Source organism: Dipodomys merriami, unplaced genomic scaffold, assembly GCF_024711535.1.
Source record: "Dipodomys merriami isolate MVZ:Mamm:240054 unplaced genomic scaffold, mDipMer1.0.p SCAF_31, whole genome shotgun sequence".
Classification (NCBI taxonomy): domain Eukaryota; kingdom Metazoa; phylum Chordata; class Mammalia; order Rodentia; family Heteromyidae; genus Dipodomys; species Dipodomys merriami.
Genome location: NW_027204604.1, coordinates 6,192,697 through 6,218,745, shown reverse-complemented (window position 1 = coordinate 6,218,745; position 26,049 = coordinate 6,192,697). Strand labels below are relative to the sequence as shown.

Genomic DNA, 26,049 nt, shown 5'->3' with positions numbered 1-26,049 from the left:
AAGGTGGTCTTGAAAAGGAAATGAGGAGTATGAATAAATACACAGAGGAGCAGCAAATGAGGCCATGTGAAGGAGAACTGGACAGACAGACAAGCCGGAGATGGACAGATGGAGGTAGAGCCTATAGAGACAGACAATAAACAGGGACAGATGGTGACAAACAGCCACAACAGACAGAGACCGTGACAAAAATAGATGGCTCCCAGTGGCAGAAAGATAGCAAATGGACAGACAAAAGGCAGACAAGCAATCGACACAGTTGGTAACAGACAGAGAGAGATAGGAAGACAGATGGGGAAAGGAGAGGAGAGAATGGGGGGAAAGAGGAGCATGAGCATGGGGAGGGAGGGCTGGCCAACAGCAAGAGCAAAAGCAGAATCCAGAGGCTGCTGAATCCCAACGGCAAGAGATGAACAGCAAGATGTGGAATGAGTGACAGACTGAGAACACACACCTCTGGACAGAGCCCATGAGAAATGGAAGAGAGAAAGGAAGATCAAGAGCCAGAGGTGTGTTGGGGCATAGAAAACAATATTATAGATTGAAATGTTTTTAAACATATTGGGCTGGAGAAAATATCAGAACCAAGATCTCTCTGACTTTCCCCCCACCCATCACTCAGCCACCCACTGTCCCATCTCTCAATCCTTCATAATCCTCTTTCTTGTTTACCTAACAATTGAACCTACCAAAGAAGAACACAACTGCCTTAAAATCTTCTTACTGGAACATCAATACCTAGGGAAGATTAACCTAATATTACAGGGAGACTGAAAAAAATCAAACACTACACTGAAAGCCAAGAGAACTTTTCTAAGGCTCTGTTGTTCCCTAAGTACACTTGTTTTCTCTAAAATTCTTTTTTTAACCCTCTGACTCAAAGTTAATATAGGAAAGAATACACACACACACACACACACACACACACACACACACACACACACACACACACACACACACACACACACACACCTTCCATCTATACACATACCTGACAGCAAAGCATTTATCTCACAAATGAAGAAATGAGTAGCGTTCTAATGAAGGCAGTGGCTCTCTGTTGTGTCCATTGGAATTGCCTAGAAGACTTAATAAATCATAGATTCCTGATTCACTAGGTTTGAGGTGAGGCCTGAGAATGTGTAGTTCTAACAAGTTTCTAGAGATTCCCCCTACCAGAAATTAATCCATGCCAGTTTACTTAATTCCTTTGCATCGTAGTGTCTTCATTTATAAAATGGGGATGATAATAGTACCCACAGATCAGAGTTATTGTGAAAATTAGAGGAGATACATACTAAACCTTCTGCACATGGCCTAGCACACAGGTAAGAAAGGCTATGGGATTTTCCCCCAAGGTCTGGATTATAATCAATCGTTATAATTGGCGATTTGAATAGATGACTTCTAATGCTTTAGATTACCTTCCTATTTAACCATGTTCATCCTTGACTTATGAGATTATGCAAGCAAAAAAAATACAGAAAATGAACATGAAAATCTTGTACCAAGTATGTAAGTGACCAACTCACTAACTTGAAACACAGAGAAAGAACACAGGTATGTTTATGAATGCCTGACTGTCCATCAGCTCACCAAGTTCACACTTAAGACTCACATAGGTTTAGATGAAAGGCTGAGAAAGTATTTTTGGTAGTTGAACTCAGGGCCTTATATTTTTTGGACAAGTGTTCTCCCATTGAGCCACTCTCAGCCCTCTTTCCCACTGGTTATTTTTGAGATAGGGTCTTGCTTCCTGCCCAGATATGCACCAGGAACACAGTCCTCCTATTTTCTGCCTCCCATCCTAATTGAGATGATATTCTCACACTACCACATCCAGCTTCTTCCATTGGGATAGAGTTTCACAGAATTTTCTGCCCGGCCTTGAACTACACCTCTCTAGATCCCAGCCTTCTATGTAGCTAGGATGATCAGCGCATACCACTACAGTCATTGGCTGTTTGAAAACTGAGTCTCACATGTATCCCCAGAATGGCCTCTCAATCTAACCCTCCCAAATAAATATGATTATTGCTGTGAACCACCAGCACCTGGCTACGCTAAAAAACAACTTCATCCAATGATCAGTCTCAAGAGGAAAACATAATACATCCCAATGAGTAAGTTGAGGAATGTTTGATTAATAAAGGAACTATTTACACAGATATGCATGAGATATGGTAGTAATGTGCTAGTCCCAGTAGAAATAGAGACCTGGCTTACAGCATTTGCCAAATACTCACAGCAAGACATATTCTAAGGTACCAAGGTGAAGTCCCCAAACCAGGAATAGAAAACAATCACCTCTTTGGAAGTAGAGCTATAGTTCAAGTGGTAGAGACCTAGCCTTGAGTAAGAAAGCTCAGAGAAAGTGACTGAGTTCAAGCCAGAATCAGCACACACAAAAAATAGAGAGATAAATAAATAATGGGAAACAATCACATCTTGAGAGGCAGTACCAGCCTGCATAGCCTTCTCCAGCATGGCACTGAGGAAAACCTTAAGACCTAAGTCTAGAAATGGCTAGAAGCTTGAAGCCTCCCTTCCCCAGCCAAACCCAAGGAGATGTAACCTTCAGTCAGAGAGAACAGTTAGGTTACCTCATAGGGTAGGAACTAGGAGAATAAGTATCACTATTTCTCTCTCCCCTCCTGCATCATGTGGTATATCCCCTAGCCAGGGGCCAAAAAGCAATGGCATCTAGAGACACCATCTGTACAGGAGAATCTCCCAGGACACAGAACAGATTGCAAAAAGACCAGACAGTGGCCCTAGCAATTCAGACAGAAGATATGTAAATCATTAACTCATGTAGAGGTTCTAAGTATATCCTTAATGGCAGATGGCAGCATCCAGCTTCAATCAATTCAGGTACACTAATGTTACAAGCAATCAAAAGTAGAAGAGAGGCCAGGCACTGGTGGTTCACACTTGTCATTCTAGGTACTCAGGAGGCTGAGATCTGAGGATTGCCATTCAAAACCAGACTGGCTAGGAAAGTCTGTGAGACTCTTATCTCCAATTAACCACCAAAAAGCCACAAGTGGAGCTGTGGCTCAAATGGTAAAGCACTAGCCTTGACCATAGGGACAGTATCCTGTTCCTGAGTTCAAACTCAGGAACTGGCACACAAAAAAAGTAAAAGAGAAACTTAGACACAAATGGATGCTTACCACTCAAATTAACTCCATCTCCACACTCACTCTTGGTATAAGACATAGTTAAGCAAGAGATAAGCAACAGGAAAGTTTGCCAACATGGTATCAGCTTTCCAAAGCTGACTCCAGCACTTTGAGAATGCCAGTGGAAGATGCCTACTTCATCTCTGTGAGAAGGAGGAAATTAGGCCATTTCTCTTCTTTACCCAAGCATCAGAGCTAAATAGAGTAGTATACACCTGCCCATTACTGGAGAGGCAGAAGCAAGATGGATCGTAAGTTCAACACCAGTCTGGGCTACATAACAAGACTCTGTCTCACAAAACAAAACTAAAAAACAAAAATCAGAAGCACCTGTTAAAGAGCTTTTAAAAGAGCCTCTAAAGAGCTGTGAGAAATGATGATTTACAGGTTCAATAATTACATTAATAATGATAGGATTGGCTCAGTTAATTTTTGAGCATCAATTTTATGCAGTACAGGACTAATCAAAAGAGTTGTCATTTAATTTACATAATGAAAATCACAGTATGAGTAAGCAATCTGACTATTGGCATAACTCTATAATAGCCAATCAGAAGAACTTTAACTAACTGTTGTTAATATAAGTGCTTGATGGTTACAGTGCAGATCACTGATCCTTGGGAAATACTGATGTTGGCCAGACTGATCTATTCAGCAAGACTACACTCACATAACAACCAGAGAATCAAACAAATTCCAGCATCTAGAATAAGTTAAAAATTTATAACAATGTATGAGGAATCCAAGATAGCCCACTAAAGATGACAGAGCAATGAGATATGCAAGAGGAATGTAGTTTATTTTAGAGGAAACATCAACCCTATCAAAACAAAGCTTACACATTCTGTAATCTTTTTAGCAGCTTACAAAATCTGGTCATCCCACACCCAACTAGACAAAAGAAAAAGACATAGCTATAAAATCTAAGAATAATCTTGGGTGAGGTGTGTTTGCAAGGGTAAAAAACGTAGTAAGCGTTGAGTCAGTGTAACATCTCTTAAATCTTTAGAGAGATTTATAATGCATATTGGTCTTCATCATGGATTCTTTCATGAAACTCAACATCATAAAGAGTTTCCCTGATTTTGGAATTCCCAGACAGTATAAAACTTACAAGACATCAGCCATGCACTGAAATAATAAGCAAGCTTTTGCTTTTTGTGCTAATTTTCCTTTAATTTTTTGACTCTTTTTACTAAATCTTTATCTTCCTTCAGTCATTTTGTTTCATTTCTCTCACTGAAAGACAAATCCTGTATTTTGTAGTTCCTTTGTCCTTCCAGCTTCAATTCTTACATAATTTTTGTCCCCAGAGTTTACTGCACTACAAGAAAATGAATTTCCTAAACACACACAGACCAAAAAAAATTTAAAAAGGAAAAGAAACACCAGCCTTGCATGTGCCCTTTGCACATAATCCTAAGGGTACAAGTCTTTCACGTCACTCCTAATCACATGTGAGAGAGCTCACAGTGAGAATGTTTAAACCTCATAGATCTAGCTCCCCAAAGACAACAGCAAGTTTTGTTTCCATTTCATTCGGGTCATGTGCTCACTCATTACACAACCCTAAACAACCTCATTTCATTAGTTACTAGATTGTGTGAACAAAGTCACTATTAAAGAAACAAGGAGAGCGTGGTACTGAGTACCAAGCTACTCAGGAGGCTGAGACCTGAGGATGATAGTTCAAAGCCAGTCCAAATAGGAAAGTTCATTAGAGTCATGAAGTAAGCACCAAAAAGACAGAAGTAAAGCTATGGCTCAACTGGTAGAGTGCCAGCCTTGAGTGAAAAGCTAAAGGGCAGCATATAGACCCTGAGTTCAAGCCACAGTACTATTACCAAAAAAAGAAAAGGAGAAGGGGGAGGAAAGAGCAAGGGAGGGGAGGGCTATGAAACCATTGGCTAGATCCTATATCTGAAAAAAAATTGGGGACAGATTTTGGTGATATCAAACAACAAAGGAAGAAGGGAAAGAAGGGTAGAGTTCGAGGAAGGGGGGGCAAAGAAATTAGTTCACAATTGTAATTGCTTACAACGAAATATTCCTCAGGAAGAAGTGAGGGCCTTATTCCTGTAGCTAGTCAGGCAAGCCAGATAATCACTGGAAGAGATGTCTGGGCAGGATGAGGATTCAAACACTCAATGAAGAATTGTATAGAATATCTCTCTGATCTAAGACTCTGTGATTCCATTTCTTGGCCATACTAGTTACAGTTGTTTGTAGCCACTTAGTAAAACAAACCAAGACAAATAATATCCTGAATGCCTAAAGCAAAGATCCATCTTATGAAAAGGCTTCCTTTGAGTAAATAACTAATATAGATTTGAAATGTTTATTCTCAAGCCATTGACTAACCAAAAATAAAGGAGAGGAAAGACTTGAGCATCTTCAAATAGGAAGACCACCATAAATGAGATCTGGTATCAGAAAGAATGAAGCTAATGATTCAATTGACTAATAGTCAGTCTCAAATGCATGTATTCTTTTGAGAGAGTTTATTAAAATAGGTGATTTCATTAAAAGTCACAGAGATTAGAAGCTTTATTGTCTTAGTTAAATCGAAAGGCTTTGTACTCTCAATCCCCCAGCTAGCACCAGTCACTAGATTCAGGTTTTGAACACTCTGAGAGAAAGACAGTTGAAGGTTACCTTAGATCCTAGTACAAGGGAAAAAAGCTGTTAAACTGGAAATGATCCAGATTACAATCCATTTCCCTTTCAGAGCCCACAACCCACGTATTTTAACCAGTTTTTTGTTTTATAAACATTGCCATGGCTCAACACATCTATGAGGCGACACAACATTACCCACAGCGTTCATCCTAATTATATCAACAACCTGAAACAACTTAACACTATACAAAAACACAGCTGACTTAGCAATCTGTAAATTATACATGTACATAAATCTGTACCAAAATGTGCTGCATTTCACTCCTGTTAATGTGCATAGATTCTTACTGGCACCTACGATTGCTTGGTATAGGATCCCAAACACTAACACATATGTTCTGCCTAGAAGGGGACCATTTTGAGTAATATTTTTGCAATTTCCTGGAACCATGGTCTGCCAGCCTTCCTAACACAGATCTCCTATTTATTTCTGTGAGCATTCTGACAATGAGTGCCTGTAGCCCTTCAAAAGCTAACATGAACATAAAGATAGGCTTTGCATATCTGACAACAAAGCCAAGAAGATTTTAACTGATCACTGATACAATTATAAGCCAACTCAAATTAAATGGGGATTCTTTATAACTCCTGACTACAGATAACAATCCAAATATCAGATAATGATCAAATCTTCCCTTCCCTTACATCAAAGGAAGTTAAAATTGACTTCAGCACCTGCAGCACCAGTAAACATCTGACAAATGTTCCTAAAACACATTGACAGGCCAGTCAAGAACTTTGAGCCATGTTTCACCAGAATGTAACTTACTAAGAGTAAAGTGGTTTTCTTGTTTTCCATTATACCATGTCCAATCAGCATGTCCAGGTAAGGTTAGGTGTCATGATTCATCTTAACAATCTCAGCTATTAAGAAAGTAGACATAGAAGTATCATGGTCTGAGGCTACACTGAAAGGAAAAAATTATTGAGACTCTAGTTCAAACAACAAACTGGGCATGGTAGTTCACAGATATAATCAAAGCTGTGCAGAAGACAGAGGTAAGAAGATGGCAATTGAACGCCAGTCCCAGGCAAAAGTGTGAGACCCTAGCTTTAAAAACTAATAATAGCTGGGTGTTGGTGGCTCACGCCTGTAATCCTAACTACTCAGGAGGCTGAGATTTGAGAATCACAGTTCAAAGCCAGCTTGGGTAGGAAAGTCTGTGAGACTCTTATCTCCAATAAATCACCAGAAAACCGGAAGTGGTGCTGAGGCTCAAGTGGCAGAGCACTAGCCTTGAGCTGAGGAGATGAGGGACAGCACCCAGGCCCAGAGTTCAAGCCCCATGGCCAAATAATAATAATAATAATAATAATAATAATAATAATAATAATAATAATAATAATAATAAAGAAATCTAATAACAACAGATGCTGGATGGGATGTGGACAAAAGGGAATCCTACTACATTGTTGGTGGGAGTATAAACTTGTTCAACCATTTTGGAAGGCAGTATGTTGGTTCCTCAAAAGACTACACATAGAGCACCCCTATGACCCAGCAACCCCACTTTTGGGCATTTACCCAAACAATCTCAAACAAGGCCAAACGAAAGCTACCAGCACGACTATGTTTATCTCAGCATTATTTACCATAGTTAAGATATGGAACCAATCCAGATGCCTCTTGGTAGATGAATGGATCAAGAAAATGTGATATATATATATATAGTAATTCTATGCCTCCATCAGAAAGAATGGCACCACCCCATTTGTTAGGAAATGGAAAGACTTGGAAAAAATATATATAAACTGAAGTAAGCCAGGCCCAAAGAAGCATAGGTCCCATAGTTTCCCTTATTTGCAATAACTAGTATATGTATAGGACAAGCAGAAAGGTCAAAAGCTATGTACATTATATATATATATATATATATATATATATATATATATATATAATGTACTATGTGATTTTTTTCTCCCATGGTATAACCCCTGTTTTCACTGTATTTGATGTGGATGTCCTGCATCTTGTATATACATTTTTCTAATGTGGGAAGGGGAAGAGAAATAACAAAATGCTGAAATAAGGATACAGGTTAACAATGAGATGTACAAACACTATGTTGAAAAGATGTACAAGACACTATGTTACAACTTTAGGGGGGAAGGAGTCAGAGAGATGGGGAGGAAAGGGATGGTAAGGGAAAAACAAAGGAGGAGGTAACAATGCTGGACAGGAAATGTACTCATTCCCTTACTCATGTAACTGTAACCCCTCTGTACAGTATCTTTACAATAAAAATATGTAAAATAATAATAATAATAATAGTTAAAGCAAAAAGGGCTAGGTTTGTGTCACAAGTGGTAAAGCACTTGCTTAGCAGGCAGAAGACCCTGAGTTCAAAACCTTGGAATTACCCCCCCCCACACACACACACACAAAATCAGTAAATTTCTGTTAAATGAACAGATGAGAAATAACTGCTTTCTGTTCCCTGATCTGTCTTTAACTTTTTCTAATTCTTTCTCTTAATAAACAAGGAAATTTCCTAACCTTAGGATTCTTAGTTCCTTAAGCACTAGAGACACTTCACCTCCTCTGCTATCACGCATTCAGGGCCATAACTGGTGAGAAGGGACTTGAATGTGTGGTGCCCTGATCCTGCCCCCGCCAAATCCTAAATCACTGCCAAATGTGAAAAGCCTGTACTTCCTGAAAACAGAATTTGGCCTCTCCTTTGCCCTGCTATTCTGTTTGGATGTGGTAGCATGGCTGTTATCCAAAATGGATGTTGTTCTTGTTGTTGTAACATTTTATTTAATCTCCACTGGGAAATTACGCTTCTTGAGGGAATTAGTGGCAATACAAGGGATGTTACTACATGGAGTGGTATACAGAGCACAACACTGCAGCCAAAGAGCTGAGGGCCTTGGCAGCTCTGCCCTTCCATATTTGGAGATCTCTTTATCCATACAGTGTGGAGAAGGAGGGACAGACTAGATTGTATCTAAAGTTCATGTCACTTTATGTTTCTATAATATTCAGACACCAGATATTCAATTTATCCCCAAACATTAGCATACAATGTAGGTAGCTTTGGGGGCTAGGGGCATGGTGAAAAATCATTTCAAGGACCAAAACAATGGTGCTCCAAGAAGGATGCATGAGGTGGGAGGTAAAGCTCAATGGTAGAGCACTTGCCTATGAAGTGGGAGGCTCTGGGTTCCATCACTGGCACTGCAAAAATAGGAGTAGAAAAAGTAGTAGTAGAGGAGGGAGAGAAGGGAGAGGAGGAAGGAGAGAAGGAAGAGGAAAAGAAGGAAGAGGAAGATGAAAAGGAAAAGGAAGAAGAGGAGGAGGCAGAGGAAAAAATAAGGAAATGAGGAAGAAGAAGAGGAAGAAGCAGAGAAGAGGAGAAGGAAGAGGAGGAGGAGGAGGAGGAGGAGGAGGAGGAGGAGGAGTAGGAGGAGGAGGAGGAGGAGGAGGAGGAAATGATGATTAATAATAAGAAAAGGATGGCCTCAGGCACTAAATGGTTTAACCTTCCTGGGACTCTGTCTTCAGGTCTGTGAAAGAGCAATAGCATCACATGGGACCACTAGGATAAAATACCTCATGTAAATGATTACAAAGGGTTGCTATTTAAAGGTAAAATGCTGTTTATGTCCAAAAATAGGCTAGTGGATTTTAGAAGAATACAATCAATATTTTTTAAAATAGACTTTTTCCATAACAATAAAAACACAATGCATGAAGATACATGTGCTATTTCTTTTTTAGAGTTCACATTTTTTGTCAACTCCTATTGACTGAATATTGTGAAAAGGATCACTAAAATCATAAACCCATACTTGGGATCAGCACTTTCTCACTTGAAAGAATAGGAAATTTTAGAGTTCACCCAACTCTTTCAAATGCTCTGTTTATGTTGCTGATGCTGGTCAATTTATTGGAAATCAAGCTTTGGAGACAGGTGTTGAGATGACAATAGCAGTTGTGTTTTTTTTTTTAAATCACATCCATGTGGTTTTTTTATATGGTATGTGTGCTTTGCTTACACCAAGCCAACAGCTCGAAGATCCGCTACACCACGCGGTATTCTGCCCACTGGGCTACAGACCCTCAAGTTCTTCCCCTGAGCCCAAGGAGCGCAGGTCTGCAGCGTGTAGGACTCTTCCTGCTCTAACCTATTTAGGATCTATTAGATCATAGAGTTTCTCCAAGAGCATCAAGGATACTGTCTCTCTACCAAAAGAAGAAGCTGTCGGTAATACTGACATAAACGGTGGGACCATTAACAATACCATCCTCTAATCTGCAAGACTATCTCCATGCTCCCTGGGGACCAGTAACAAAAGCAAGTACAGTGCAGTGACTCGTAAATAATGATTTGTATTTAAAACCCATGAATACCTTCCATGTGTTCAGGGCAGAAAAGTTCATTGTGGCTATTTGCTTAGTAATTACCACCCCTTCTTGCATTCCCAGGTAACTGTGACTTGCTCTAAAAGCCACCTTCCTTTAAGAAAGGAAGATCTTAGAGGCAAAGGAGATTGGCCAAAAACACCCTTTCATGCCTTCATTCTTAAGAGGCACACACTAAAGAAATAGCTATTTTTTTAAAAAGCACTTAGCCAACACATACATGATTTGCTATCCTAGTTGATTCCTCTTTTTCATATATGTGTGTGTGTATATATACACATATATGCACGCTGTGTAAGTTGCTTTTTAATTGAAGAGTGTTTATTAGTGGCAGAGGTCACTTTCGTGCCCTTCCTCTACACCCCTAACCAAAACCCAGCAGAAGCTCACGGTTTTAACCTTCCACTCCGAAGGCTGGAAACCGTGTTAGGTACCCCTTCTCCAAACCCATCTCCCGAGTGAGCTCCTCTAGTGTCTGGGTAGGAGAATGTCATCTGCCAGTGAAAGGAGCTGGGTCCAAGCCCCGGGCAAAGAGCATCTTAGGCGCCGCTCCTTTCATGGTTGGTAGCGTTTGATGAACAGGTGTAGGCGCCACCTGCCAAGAGCGCCCACCTGGCCCCGAGAGCGCTTCATCCCTTCCCCGGGCTGGGGATCCAAAAGGCGTTAGAAATCCTTCCCTGCCGCATCCCTGCCTCTGCGACCCTCGCCAACCTCCCCGCCCTCCGTGCTACGGAGAAAACAGACAAGTACTGCGGGACAGATGGATCGGACCACGAATCGATCGATAGGCTCGGTGAGTTTGGGAATTGATCGTGAGCAGGACTTCAAGAGTGCATAAAACACTGGCGGGGGGAGGGCGCACTGGGGTGAACCTCAGCAGCCCAGCCCAGCCCACCCCACACCCCGGAGTCCCCAAGCCCCTCCCCACACCCGAGCCTCAGACTTTGCGCTTCACGGGTGGGGGCGGGGGGCGGCCAGGACTCAGGGTTGCAGGTGTCCGCGGAGGGAGCAGGTCCGGAGCCCCCGGGTCCTTCCAGCGCCGAGGCTCGCTGCGATCTTGGGCGCGCGCGCTGCGGCCAGCCTCCAGTCACTTTTCCCAGTACTTTGCTGATCAGCTGTCTTGGAGATGAGACCGAAGGGGGCGCGAAAGCGGCCTCAACAGCAACCCTAGACCTCTCCCCTCTTGGATCTGGGGGCGCATCAGACCCCCACCCCGCCCTGCCCAGCGCCCCCCACACACCCCCGCCTCCCCCCACACTTCCCCCGCTCCCGAGCCCCCGCTCCAAACAGACTCCCCGCTATGCTGCAGCAGCGGCTGGCACGGGGGTAGCGCGAGGCGTCTGTCAGAAAAAAAGGCACTGCTTCAATCATCATCATCATCATCATCATCATCATCATCATCATCATCATCATTTTTCTAAAAATCTTGGGTAACCGAAACCCAAATGCACCTCTTACCATTGGACCGCCGGACAATATTCTCCAAAAACGTGTTTTGCGGGGCCACCAGTCCCCTTCTGCCCCCGGCCATGGTCATCCTCGCCCGGCGGCTGGGGGTCTGGGGGGCGTCCCAGCTCGGCTCCTCAGCGCAGTAGGCAGCGGCGGGGCGCGCGGCCCGCGTGCGTTCCGGGATCCGAGCGCCCCATGCGCCCCACCGGGCCGGGCAGCGTAGGGGCGGCGGCTGGCTCCGGAGGCCACCCTCGCGCCCTCTCCGCGCCTCCCTTCCTGCGGGCCGCCTGGCCGTGCACTCGCCGCCCGCGCGGGGCTCGGCTCGCCGCAGCCGCCTCCGGGTGGGCGGAGGGAGCTGCGCGCCCGGGCCCGTGGCGCCCCCTGCCGGGCGCGCGTCCCCCGCGGGCGGGAGACCAACCACGCGGGGGTGGGAGGGTGCGTGGGGGGCGAGGGGAGGGGAGCGAGGGGTCAAGAGGGGAGGGGCAAAAGGAGGGGGCGGGGAGGGGCGAGGAGAGGGAGTGGGTGGCGAGGGGGCCCCCTCCGCACCCCAGGAAGCCGCAGGCGGTGGTGGATCGAGGTTGGGGCGCCAGCGGCACCCTCTGGGCACCGCAGGGAAATGTGCCCGGGGTGCACCTGCCGATGTCCACCCCCCCACCTCCACCCCCACCCCCTACGCGCTCACCAGAAGTCTTAGGGGAGCCTCGATGTCACTTTTTCTGGTACTCTTCAAACCAAAGCCCAAGGCCCTTCTGAGGGTCTGGGGACACCTTCCGGCCTCCGCATCCTGTTTGCAGGGTTCGTGAGCTGGGCCGGGGTCTGAACCGTAATTGCAAGGGGGTAGACTTGTAGAGTGACTGACAGCTTCAGGGGAGGGATCTTGGGTTGGTTGGTTTTACGGTGGTTGCCCATGCAGTTCCACATTTGATAAATTCTTCAAGCAACTTGCAGGCCAGGAAAATACACACATACACACACACACACACACACACACACACCACAGAGCATACATAAATACATAAATTTTAATATATAAAATACATAACATAAATATACATAGCATATATTGTGTATATTTATACATATGGTAATATATAATACACATACACAAATATATACACACAAACGTATAGACACATATTTAACGTGTAAGGTTATGAAACCAGAACAGGCTGATAAACATCAAAACTGTGGACTTGCCTCTGATGCTTGCCCTGTCTGCCGTTCAGCCTTGCGTAATCATCAGCCTGGTAGAAATCACACGTGCCCAAGTTTTCAGGATAGGAGCCAAAACAACCCCCTTTCACTGGCTTATTTTGGGGGATTTCTACCTGCACATACTCTATACCTTTCTTTCTACTACATATTCCTAGTGTGGCAGGGGTCTACTGCTGTGCCACACATGAGCAATGGGTTGATAGTTTCAGACTATCAACAGTCAACCCAAAAGTCAAGAACAAAACTAACCCAGGAACCTCCTTTTGTCTGAGTTAGCCTTCCTGGTGCACCCTCCCGGCTCTCACATCATCCTGCCTCAGTCTACTAATCTCAAAAATAGAACCAATTTCTCCCCCCAGAAATCTCTTCCTATAATGAAGAGCACAGGAGATGATGCCGGGACAGAATTTTACACTTTAAAGTATTATACCAAGGTCAAATGTCCTCATTGGAAAGCCTAAATAAATTGGCCCATAATAAATTCAATCTTCATCTACTTGTCGAGGCCAAGTGCGCAGATGACTGCTGTTAGTGGAGAGTCAGATACAACTTGCATGACATTGAAATGAACACAAAGCTACACTTTTCCACAGGATAGCATTCTACCCCTTACATCAGGCAACTGTTAGAGCTGCAATTTCTTAAACCCTAGCTCCTTCTAGTGGTCATTTGTTCTTTTACAAATGAGATATTGGTTTAAGAGAACTTGACTCTGAAATGTATTTAAAGCATTTGGTTAAGTTTGTTTAAATGAAGCTCTTCAGGTTATGTGATTTATGCTGGAACATTCCCAAGAGCATATTTTAAAAAATAATCAGGCAAATCCATATTCTTGCTTTTGGCAGGAAGATAGAGGAAAGAATAGGAGGGGACTCGCTTTGCCATAAAGAGTTAATAAAATAACTTGTCCAATTTTAATAGGTTCCCATGTTCCATTGCTTGAGTAAAAAAGGTAATTGATGATATTCATATGTAAAAACTTCAGTAGGCTACCTGACAGCCAAAAGGATCAAAGAATATATCCATTTTAAATGCACTGTGACTGTGGTTCTCAATATGTATTCTGTGTCTTCATCTTTTTATTTTTTTATTTTTGTGTGGCTTGAACTCTGGGCCTGGGCGCTGTCCCTGAGCTCTTCAGCCACAGCACCACTTCCAATTTTTTGGTGTTAATTGGAGATAAGAGTCTCTCGGACGTTGCTGCGCAGGCTGGCTTTGAACCACAATCCTCAGATCTGATCCTCCTGAGTAGCTAGGATTACAGGCATGAAACACCGGTGCCCGGCTGTGCATCTTTTTAAATGCTATAACTCTTAGTGGCATACTTGAAACATCTAAAAGAACACTAAAGAGGCATCCATCTTTAACTACAGTATGACAGTATGTCATGGTCTATATCTCTCCCTCCTTCTTGGCTGACCCTCAACACATCTGGCTGTAGGAACAGAACGACATACTTCCCTCATTCTCATTGAGATTTACAAGTCCATGTTCCTGTTATGGCTGCGTCTTTCTTAGGACTGGTATGACAGTTCACTATGCTTCTCATCTCTAACTTGCCATCTACTGTTTCCTGCTCTATGTTCAATACCTTCTCAGCTAAAAGTTATAACTCTACCACTGTCATATTGGACTCTCAGAGGAAATTTTCATATTATAAATCTTATGAAAAACTGGTATCATGTTTATGAAGGATTTACAACACATGGTTATGCCTCCATTAGTTGAGAGCTTCTTTACTTTTATTAACAAAGCCACTTTCATATAAAGTGACAACTGTACTCACCAGAGCTACAGATAAAAACTGCTTCTGCTCTTCTCTGCATAAAATGAACTACTACTGATTCAAAAGTTAACTGAGAAGGCTTAGAGTCTGAAAGAAAAGTCCCAATAAGATTCCTGCTCCCCCCCCCCCAGTGTTTCTGGGTTTCCCTTTCCTCCTGGCAGCTGTTTTCTTGTTCTATCTCAGCATTTTGTTCATCTTTCTGTACAGCACACATTTTTGCCCACATCACACACCAGATTGGGAGCTCCTCAAAACAAGGGCAAGCTTAAACAATCTCTGTTATCATGAACATAAGGAATCCATGCTACAAAATGGAATGATGCAGAATGCTACAGAGAAAGATAGATACAAGGGTCTGCAGATTGGCTGAGAAGAGTCCAGAAAATAACAGAAAAATCTCTCTGCTCAGCAACAGCAACAAGAAGACACACTGTCACATACCTCTGGGAGCAAGTGGCATCCTGAAGACAGGAACTGAGTTTTTCCCTTCATTAAGACCATGAAGTGGGGGTGACAGATTTCAGAACTCTTAGATAAAGGAGCATTTCTCATGAATCTTAGAAGATAGGAAACCCAGAGAGGCAAGTTGGATTTCATTCGCAGCAGCAGCAGCAGCAGCATAAGCAGAGGAGAAGCTGAACAGAGAGGATTTCTCCACTCAGCCACCAAGAATAAAATACCTGAAAGTGGAGGAATTCACAGTATGGGAAACTTCAGTTTCTACACCTCAATGATTGACTCACATTTATCATGCATTTTTATGGCCAAAACTTTTTCTCTAATAGACATATAGAAATAATGTCTAAATCCTGCTTTGCCTTATAGATAACCTTGCAATTTGAGAAAAAGGAAAGAATGTGCTCCAGTGGAATTCTAGCCATCTGTGACCAAATTAATAGGCAGTTTTAAATTTTTACAAAATTAGGTTATATCCTTCAAGTTCCAAGTCCACTGTACCTTATTCTAATTTCCTCTTTCCAAAAGAATAGGTTGCTTAACCTAACTCTTCCTCCAATGAAAAATAATTAGATGTCAAATATTTTATATTTCAAAAAATTACAGACTTTAGCATCACCATACAGGTACTATAGATTCTAAAAAAAATGTTGATGACTGGATGATGTCAATAACTCAACAAATATTTAACAAATGTTTATATTTGTTGCATTTTTTTCTTTCAGCTACTTTCATCTCTCCATTTGTACTCTCAGTCTTGCTTTTTTGTTACTATTTAACTTACTTCAATTTAACTTACTCTCTTCACTGGACATTTATTCCTCCATCATGCTGATACCTCATTCTCCCATAAGGTCTTAAAATCCTGAAAGTATTTATTCCTCCATGGCCCACATGCATAGAAACTAGTTAGGATGAGAATTCATTTAGTTCCTGTTGCCATATCCAACCAGTATTCTTCCCATTGATGTAAAACCTCTCCTATTTGGCAGTAAAGATGACATTGTATTCCTCTTCGTTTCTTTAAAACAAGTGTAGGGAAACTACACTCCATTTCTAAGAGGTTAAGGTGCTTAGGGAAGTGTGGTAGTAAAATATTAAGTAAGCAGTTAGATAAACTAGCAGTTGTTCTACAGTTCAAGAGAAACTGATGCATAGAGTCAAAGATTGGAAATCACCAGCGATGGCTTTCAAGAGAGGCTGAGAAAAACTCATTTGGAAGCGTGGTGAGTTGGGAGAAATGGTTTTGTAGATGCTTAGAAAGAGAAAGGGAAGATAGGCACCATGTGAAGCACACTATAAACTGGGAAAATACCTATTGTGTCCTGTGACTACTTGGCCATTTGAGACCATAGCAGTATTTTCTATGGGACTGGTGAAACGAAATTACAGTGGGTTTAAAAGTAAAGCAGAAAGATACAGGTAAGAGAAGACTGACCTAAAGTAAAGTTACATACTGCCTTACCAGCCTATACAGAAATGAAGATCAATTTTTTTAATATTTTAATTTATATCCTATCTGAAAAGCAATAACCTTTTCAGATGTCTAAAACCAGAAGAAATCCACGGCATGCATAGAAATCAGTTGGTAGTGGTGATTGGCAGCATAAAGGACCCAAAAAGAAACCGTGTTAGGATTCATGTGGTGGTGAAGGCTGAGGATAGGTAGTAAAGAACCTAGCAGTAGATCTGTGATGGACTAGGAATCTGCCCCACATAGACTAGGGCACTCACTTAGAGTGTCTTAGACTTGTATTATAGCTCTCAAGCCACATCTCTGTCCCTGTTTTCCCCTATTAGTTTTGAGGTAGAGTCTCATTTCCTAACTATATGGTCACCTGAGCCAAAATTTACTTACTTTAGGCTTCCCAACATTGCTGGGCTCCCAGTACATGCCTTTATATCCAGCTTTTCTCTGTGCAGACTGAGTCTCATGGACTTTTCTGGAATGAGATTCTCCCATTCTCAGCCTCCCACATGGTGTTGGATTACAGATGTACATCATTATGCCTGGCTATGAGTTGAGAAGGGATCCTGTAAAAGTTTTTTCCAGGGAAGAATTTCTGTCTTAAGATATTATCTATTTTGGAGAAAGTTTCATGAGTTGCTATTCTGCAGGTCCCTGATGAAATGTTCTGTAGGTATCTGCTAAGTCCATTTGATTTTTAGAGTCATTTAATTCTTGTCAGTTAATTTCCTTGTTGATTTTTTTAATCTAGATGGATTTGTAAGAGTGGAATATTGAAATCAGACACTATTACTGGGCTGTGGTCTATCTGAGGTTTTGTAAAATTGAGTGCTCCAATGTGCAGTGTGTATGTTTACAATTGTTACCTCCGAAGATTACCATTGTAATATCAGCTGGATTGTTCATTTTATCCTTATGAAGCAATCTTCTTTGTTTCTTATACTTTTGGTTCACAGTCTTCTTTATCAGATATAAGTATAGCCACTTCTGCTTGCTTTAAAGCTCCTTTTGCTTAGAAAACCTTTTCCTATCCTTTTGTTCTCACCATACACTTGTCTTTGCCAGTGAAGTACATTTCTGGTAAGAACCAAATCAATAGTTCTTAATTTTTAATTCAATCTGCCAGTTTGTCTCTTTTAATTAGATAATTAAGACCACTAACATGTAGAGTTATTATTGACAGGTATGTAGTAAATCCTATAATTTTATTGGTATTATAGTGTTTGATTATTCCTTGATCTTCATTTGCTAATCTAGTCATCTAGTGAGATTTATTCTTACTTGCATTTTCATGACTTGTTTATCTTTCTCTTTTACATTTTGTGTGGATGCCAGTCATAGGCCTTGAACTAGGTTGCTATCCCTGAGTTCTTTTAGTCAAGGTTAGCACTCTTCCCCTTGAGCCATAGCTCTGCTTCTGGCCTTTTGGGGTTAACTGGAGATAAGAGTCTTTTGGACTTTTCCTGCCTGGGCTAGCTTTGAACTGTGATCCTGAGTAGCTAGAATTACAAGCGTGAGCCACCAGTATACAGTAAGATAGGATTATTTTAAGTATCTTCTGCAGTTCTAGTTTAGAGGCCATGCTTTAGGTTTTGTTTATTGTGAGATGTTTTATTTCTCCTTAAGTTATTAAGGATAGCATTGCTGGGTTTTATAATCTAGATGTAGTTATTTTCCTTCAGAGCTTAAAAAACGTCATTCCATGAGTTTCTGTTGGTAAATCTATTATTTTCATGGGTTTGTTTTAAAGGTTATTTGGTCTCTCACATAGTTTTTAATATACTCAGCTTGTTTATTTTGCCTACTATTTCACTATGATATGATGCAAAGAGGTTCTTACCTGTTTGGAATCCTAAAAGCCTCTGTTCCTATGAACATCTCTCTCTAAAGTTCCAGAATTTTTCTGCTATAATGTTATTGAATGTTTTAGATGCCTTAGCTTGCATTCTTCTCTTTTAAGTCCATAGTTCATATGTTTTTTTTTTATGATGCCCAAGAGGTCTTGCATGTTCCATTCATACCTCTTTAGTTATCCATTCATTTTCTTCATCTGTGTGTTCTAACACATCTACCTTCATGTCAAGCCTTGAATTCTACCTTCTGTTTGGATCAAGTCTGCTGGAGAAATTTTCAGCTGAGTTTTTTCTGACTTATTGAGATATTCATTTGCAAAATGTCTTTATTTCTTTCATGTCCTGTATTTTTTTATTTTGAACATTTCTTTACTGGAATTTCTTGAAATTCAGTTAATTCATATTACATCTAATTTCACCAATCATTCTTACAATATTTTTTTTAATTCTTTGAGATTTTAGCTACCCCAGTATTGCTACTATAGAGTTTTTACATTTTGGAAGGGTCATATTGACTTGTATTTTTCATAGTTCTTCTTCATTGTTTTTCTTCCTTGGTATTTGCAGATCTGAAGCCAAGTCATTTGGTCGGAGGCTTTAATACTTGTCTATTCCCAATGTTCAAGCAGGACAGTGTAATGGACTGGAGGTAGGAGCCATAGCCTAGCATTTTCCAACATGCTCAGGGCATTAAGCCTGATCTCCAGTCTACCTAAATCACAGGACTAGAACAAAAACAATCTGTAGTAGCTTGTATCAGGTCTTCCTCCATCCCACGAAAGATGGACAGGGTCCGAGGACAGGGTCCGAGGGTCCGAGGAAAGGAAAGTGCGGCCGCTCGCCAGTTCCCCAGCCTCCCTTTAGCCCAGGAGACAATCAGATGCAGCAGGGAGTCAAGTCAAGCAGGAACTCATTTATTAACACAGAGCAAGCGCTTTTTAAAGCAAAAAGACCAGGTGGCATGGGAGGGGAGGAGCAGGAACCAATCACTGTAAAGGTCACACCCTATCATGCACCTAAGCTTCCCCCGGGCTGGTTATGCACTGAACATAAAGCAAATCGGGCTCTGCCCACTCACCTCCCTCTCAGCGGTATCTTTGCTGCCCATGTGCTCTACATCTTGTAGAAGGGTCAATTGTTCACTTCTGGAGTTCTTTCACTATAGAAACTTCGTTTGTGTGTGTGTGATGGATACTGCTGAAATCCACATGGAGTTGTTTATTTTTTATAGCCTGCCAATTTATGCCTCAGTCCCCCAATTTGTGTCCCTAAAGACAGCAATTGTCCAAATCCAAGAGTAACCTCCCCAACGCATCAGAGAGTGTTTAGGACAAACAGGCCTCTGGGCTCTGCACTGGCTGTAGGAGAACTGAGGGACAGGACTCTGCCTATTATGCTCAAGGCTTACAGACCCCATTCAACAATTTACCTCCCTGTATGGAAAAGAAGAGTATGGAAGAAGCATAATTGTCAGGTCGTGCTTGACAGTAAACATCCACCAGAAAGCAGTTCTTAGAGGCTGGTTTTCATACCTTGTAGACCCCATCCAGCGGTTTTCAAATGTAGGGGTGGGAGAGGGACTGTGGAAGTGATGTGATTAATAGGCTGTATATGTAGGGCTCTCTGGCCTGACTGGTTAAAAAAAATACAAGCCTGCCAAGCAGGTGGGCTTACAATTAACATTGGACAAAATGCAGAATTGAATATAGCTGCTCTTGGTGCTTTTAAGTCTCTTGGGGGAATTACTATGAATCTATGTGAGCAGTTTTGGTTTCCATATATTTCACCTTTGCTTCTTATCACAGGATTGCTCTCTTGATCAGGCTGGAGCCTCGCCACCTCTGCATTCAAATGTCACTTTCGTTAATCATATGGCCACCCTTTCCTGTATATACTGTCATTGCGTTGAAAGGCCATTTTCAGATACACATCACTTATTATATTATCTTTTAGTAAGAACTACATAAAATAAACCATATAGAGACAATACAAATTACCTGTGAAAAGGAATGATTGACTATACTTTGCTCACCTTGATAAAGGAGGCAGGTATTGAGGAATATAAAGGACTCAGAGCATGTGTTGCTGTCTAGATAGCTCCTTTTGGGAACAACAAGTACAGAAAATTTAAAATAGATAAATGACAATTTGTTGTGACATCCTATGAAACAAATGCTAGAGATTTGGTCCCTTAATATTCTGAGAACTGTAGAAAATGCTGCAGGCAACCAAAATCTTATTCTTGGAACAAGAAAACAAATGTAGAAAGCAGAGGACCTTTATCTGGAGAACAGGCACTCATAGAAGTGTAACAAATGGTCAAGAATATGGAAGTCCTCAAGGTCCTTTTTGCTCTTACTTCATTAAAGAGAAGTACATTTCAACTCTATCTACTTTTTAATCCTCATAAACAAGAAAACTGATATCTAACCAGTTGTCGATGACTCACGCTGGTAATTTTAGCTACTCAGGAGGCTGAGAAATGAGGATCACATTTCAAACCCAGATGGGCAAGAAATGTCATTAGACTCTTATTTCGAGTTAACTACCAAAAAGTTGAAAACAGCACGGTGACTCAAAGTGGTAGAGCACTAGCCTTGAGCACAAAAGCTCAGGGACAGTGCCCAGGTCCTGAGTTCAAGCCCCAGGACCTGCACAAAAAAGAAGGAAGGAAGGAAGGAAGGAAGGGAGGGAGGGAGGGAGGGAGGGAGGGAGGGAGGGAGAGAAAGAAAGAAAGAAAAAGAGAGAGAGAAGAGAGAGAGGGAGAGAGGGAAGTAGGGAGAGAGGGAGGGAGGGAGGGGGTAGGAGGGAGGAAGGAAGTGCAGGGAAGAAGGAAGGGGAGGGAGGAAAAGGAGAGAATGTAAGTAAATTGAAGTCTAAAATATGAAAAATATGTATTTTTAAATTGTATGGCCAAGGTAAACTCAAATTAGAGGCACCATAGTATCAAACTAGAGGTAACAATAAGCCTAAACACAGGAAAAATGCTTTCCTGATTTTGTTCAAAGGGCTAATAAATCTGTTATTTTGAAACTCAAAGTTTAAATTGATACTCATTCTGGACAGTTTGCTGATAGGCTATTAAAAAGATGGGTTAGAATCTAAACAGAGTTACTGGGAACCAGCATGGGTAGATCAAGTGGGAAAAGATAAACAGGAGTGTTTTTTTGAGAGTTATTTTTAATTATGGATGACCTTGAATATGGGTCAAATGAAAGTGGGGAAAAGAAGGAAAATCAAGAATATAATGTGTAGTTGGAAATCAAGGTGAAGGGCAGTTAAGAATTTCATTATTACCATAGCTAAAAAGCATTTCATAAAAAGGATGCAAAATGTTCAATTTGAAGTCATTTGCATTAGTGTAAATTAGGCTTGTGTTAGATAATTTTATGAGCAAGTTCTAGGGAATTACATAACTGTTTATAGATCTTTAAAGAAAGAACAGAATTTCAGGCACGTAGCTGCAGATGCACATCCATTAAAGCCTGAACCTGAATATGTGGGGACAAAAGATGAACCCTCATAGAGACACAGAAACCTTAGAGAGGAGCCTGCTTTTCCTAGTGTTTGAGGTGCCTTTATTTCGCTCAAAATAAAAGATCTACAACACACATGTGAGCGACATGAAAAAAAAAATCCCAAGCATGAAGAGTTTCGTCTTGGTGTTAGAAATGATGGAATAGCTGGTGTGTCAAGATAGAATCAGAGGTTCCAATGTGACAAGAAAAAAATAATCAAGTGCTGACTCGGGGTTGGGACAACAATGGAAGAAGAGTTGTAAATTTATAGATGGGGGAAAATTACACATATGGGGACATCAAAAATAAACTTTTGCTGATGGCTCACGCCTGTAATCCTAGCTACTCCAGAGGCCAAGACCTGAGGATTGGGGTTCAAAGCCAGCCTGGTGGTAAAGGCTGTAAGACTCTTATCTCCAATTAACTACCAAAAATGGCAGAAATTGAACTGTGGCTCAAGTGGTAGAGCAAAAGCCTTGAGCAGGAAAAACTCAGGGACAGTTCCCTAGCCCTTAGTTCAAGCCCCAGGACCAGCACAACAACAACAAAAACAAAAAAATGAACTCTTCAAATGTAAGAGAAAACAATGCTGTGAATAACAAAGTCCTGAGGAGGAGACCAGGTAGTGGTTTGAATTACTGATTCACTTCAAGTTTCTGGCAGAAGAAAAGCCTGAGATCAGTTTCACAAATATTGACAACATTTTAAGAAAGTCATTTCAGAGACCGGTGCAGTAGCTCATGTCTGTAATCCTAGCTATTTGGGAGCCAGAGAACTGGGAAGGATTGCGAATCAAAGCCAGCCCAGACAAGACGTTCACAAGACTCCCTCCCAAACAATAGCAGGAAGAGGGTGGTGTTATGTGCTTGTCGTTCCAGATATACAGGAAGTGTAAATAGGAGAATCATTGTCCAGACCAGGCACAATTGTGAAAGTCTAATTTAAAAACAAGTAAATGAAAAGAGAAGAGGCATGGCTCAAGTGGTAGAACACTTGCCTAGAAAGTGTGAAGTCCTGTGTCCAAACTCCTGCATGGATTTTTTTAAATCTACAAACATTTAATTAGATATATAAGGATAATAGGGAAATAACTTATTATCAAAATTATAAGTGACATATCTACAGAGATGCAAACCTGCAGAAAAACTGCGCAAAGTTCCTTCTTCAGTCTCAATTTATTCCCTGACAAAGGATGAGACTAATGACCACCCACCAGGGCTATGAGCCAGACCAACTCCCACTGCTTCAGACAAAATCTACTGTCTTTCTTTCATCCTTTCCCAATAGCAAATGATAAACTGGTATGTAATTACATGCTACACATACAGAAATATTTATAGACAATCATCTTTCCCTGGAAACATGCATTTCAGAAACTCAGCCCCCTGGAGAGGAGTGAATACCACCAGAAAACAAGCAAGATACAAGGATCTGACTTCTGCTTATACAGGTGATTCCCATTATTTAAAAGAGATACTATTTATAAAAGGTCATTGCCTTGGGACTAGGAAGGTGGCTCAGTGGTAGAGTGCTTGCCTCACATGCATGAGGCTCTGGGTTCAATTCCTCAGCACCACATAAATAGAAAAAGCCAGAAGTGGGAAGTGGCACTGTGGCTCAAGTGGTAGAGTACTAGCCTTGAGCTGAAGAGCTGAGGGACAGCGCCCAGGCCCAGAGTTCAAGCCCCACCACCGACAAAAAAAAAAAAAAAACAGAAAGGTCACTGCCCTGACTGGGACAATGTTATGATTATAGATATTGCTTACTAGAGAAAATAGGCAGAACGGTGTACCATACAGAAAAACACAAGTCTTTCAGAGGTAGCAAATTATACTCCTTGCCAAGCATTTCTGACTTTTGTTTGTTATTACTTGCAGGCAGTAGAACTCAGGGATTAGTGAATGCTGAAAGCACTCTTTCACCGAGTTTGGTCATCTTAAAGAATATATCTAAATTTAATATCCAAAGAAGAGGTAGAGGGAGGTAGACGGTTGAAGCACAGACATTTCTGTGAGTTGAGCTCAGCTTCATATCTAGGCAAGGCCTGGAAGTTCTTCATGTATGTTCAGCCTGGACACAGTCAAGACAGGACATGCTCCAGAACTCCTGTCTGATCAACTGTTCACATTTCCACCGAGGCAAAAAGTGCTGGCTATTTTTTAATAGGACTGAAGTGCCATCATCCACTTTGAATTCTCCATAGTCTTTTAGACACCACACTTCAATATATAGGCTTTTTGGAGGTTTCCTATCCTGTGTGATATCCAAACCTTCATTTCCACCCAGTGACCTCATGTAAGTAGCAAGGATCTTTTTATAATGATTGAACCACTCCATTTCTTCAGCAGACATGTGAAATCATAAAGCATTTGGCAAGATGCTACCATATTCCCACCTGAGAGCTCTAATCCGAAGTGATCGGTCATACAAATAGGCTACAGTGCAGCGCCGATTTCTTAATAAAGAACAATGACAAAATTTGATGGTTAGTATCAGATCACCTCTTCCACCTGACTTTGTTTCATTCACATCAGACTGGTTTTGTTCATATGATGCTTTTGTCTCTTCTAGAACTTGTCTGATTCCATCCTCGTTGAAAGCAGGCAGCTGTCCCTCAGGCGCGAGGTGCAGCTCGCAGACCAGCTCCATGGCTTTTTCGCCGAACATGGTGGACACGCCCTGGTGGCCTCATCCAGTCAACCACGAGGTCTCAGGATAAACGGCCATGGGCTCCGGCAGCCTCACCCTTCTCGTTGGGCCCCTGCATGGATTTTTTAAGTCATATCATCATTCGCATTAGTTCAGAGAAAATGAAAAATGATGTATGAACAGCTTCCTATGAAGCTTTGACTATTGTCATCTTTCTTATTACCATAAACACTTTCTGAGGAAAACATGTATAGAGACCCTGACAGATCCAATTGACTTAGATCACTAATTACTAATGATTCATTTTACTCTCTCTCTCTTCCTCTCTCTCCAGGGCCTGTCAAGTATTAAGCACATGTTCCGTAACTGAGGTCTCCTCCCATCTTCAGCTTGATTAGTTCTTAAAGAGTCAAATGCAAGAAAGTAAAACATTTGCCAGAAAATAGAAGATATATTTTAGGGAAATTGGCTAAGGACTCCTAGTTCCGAGATTTGTTTTCAAGGTTCAGATTGAAAACCTGAAGTCAGGTAACCATGAGAATGGACTGCAGTTAGGGAGGGTCAAGACAGAAGTAAAGGCACATGCCTGTAATCCTAGCACTTGGAAGCTGAATCAGGAGGCTTGTGGATTGAAGATCTCCCTGGACTACATAGAGAAACCCTTTCACCACAAGAAAAAGTGAGGCAAGTCCAAAGGAATACACACTGAAAGGTAAGGCAGCCAATATCTATAGTAGAGAAGCAGGGAAAGTTCCTTCCAACTTCTAGAAGGACCAGCTATCACATTTACATTGAGAATGTAAACTGTACAGTTGATGCATGAGTTAAAGATAAAACAGTAACCATAGCCAACACATTAGACAATGTTCTAAGTACATAAATTAACTCATTCAAATTTACCCTCTGTGTACCTACGAGGGAGACACAGTTATTGCAATTAATTATTGTGCACTGAGGAAACAGGTGCATAGATATCTCAGAGAAATGGCAGAGACAAGATCAATCAATCAACAATGCAGCCACTTGCAATGTTCTGCCTTAACAGGTGCATTTTCGTTGTCGGTAAATAAATCAGATCCTACCTTTTATAGCATAATCTTCAGATCTCAGACAGTCTTTATTCATACAATTTTTCAGGATGCAATTGATAACATCTCTGCTAGAATTTATTATTGTAAATGCTTTTTGTGATTTGGCATCCACATGATTGTCTATGGTTTATTGATTGGATGTATCTTCTTCCAGGCACTGAGCATGTGGTGGGAAACAGATTCATGATGGTCCTAGTCTTAAATAGCGGCAGGAATAACCCACTTCAAAGAGACAAGGCAGGTAGAACTTAACCTCTCTTCTTCCTGAATCCTACCAGGATACTGTACTATCTTGGTTCACAACTGTGTGGAGTTCATCCTCACTACTACC

General features: G+C 41.5%; 1 protein-coding gene and 1 pseudogene across 2 annotated transcripts in view; both read right to left on the bottom strand.

Moving 5' to 3' along the window:
- The window catches only part of Kcnh1 (potassium voltage-gated channel subfamily H member 1), a 309,150-nt gene extending 297,197 nt beyond the window's left edge, over positions 1-11,953 (bottom strand). For both annotated transcript variants that reach the window (XM_070041570.1, XM_070041569.1), the window contains exon 1: positions 11,692-11,953. In XM_070041570.1, coding sequence (XP_069897671.1) covers positions 11,692-11,770 — 79 coding nt within the window. In that variant the 5' untranslated portion in view covers positions 11,771-11,953. The remainder of the gene's footprint in view (positions 1-11,691) is intronic.
- A 12,087-nt stretch (positions 11,954-24,040) lies between these two features.
- On the bottom strand, positions 24,041-24,788 carry LOC138841082 (DNA replication complex GINS protein PSF1 pseudogene; annotated as a pseudogene).
- Positions 24,789-26,049: the final 1,261 nt, after the last annotated feature.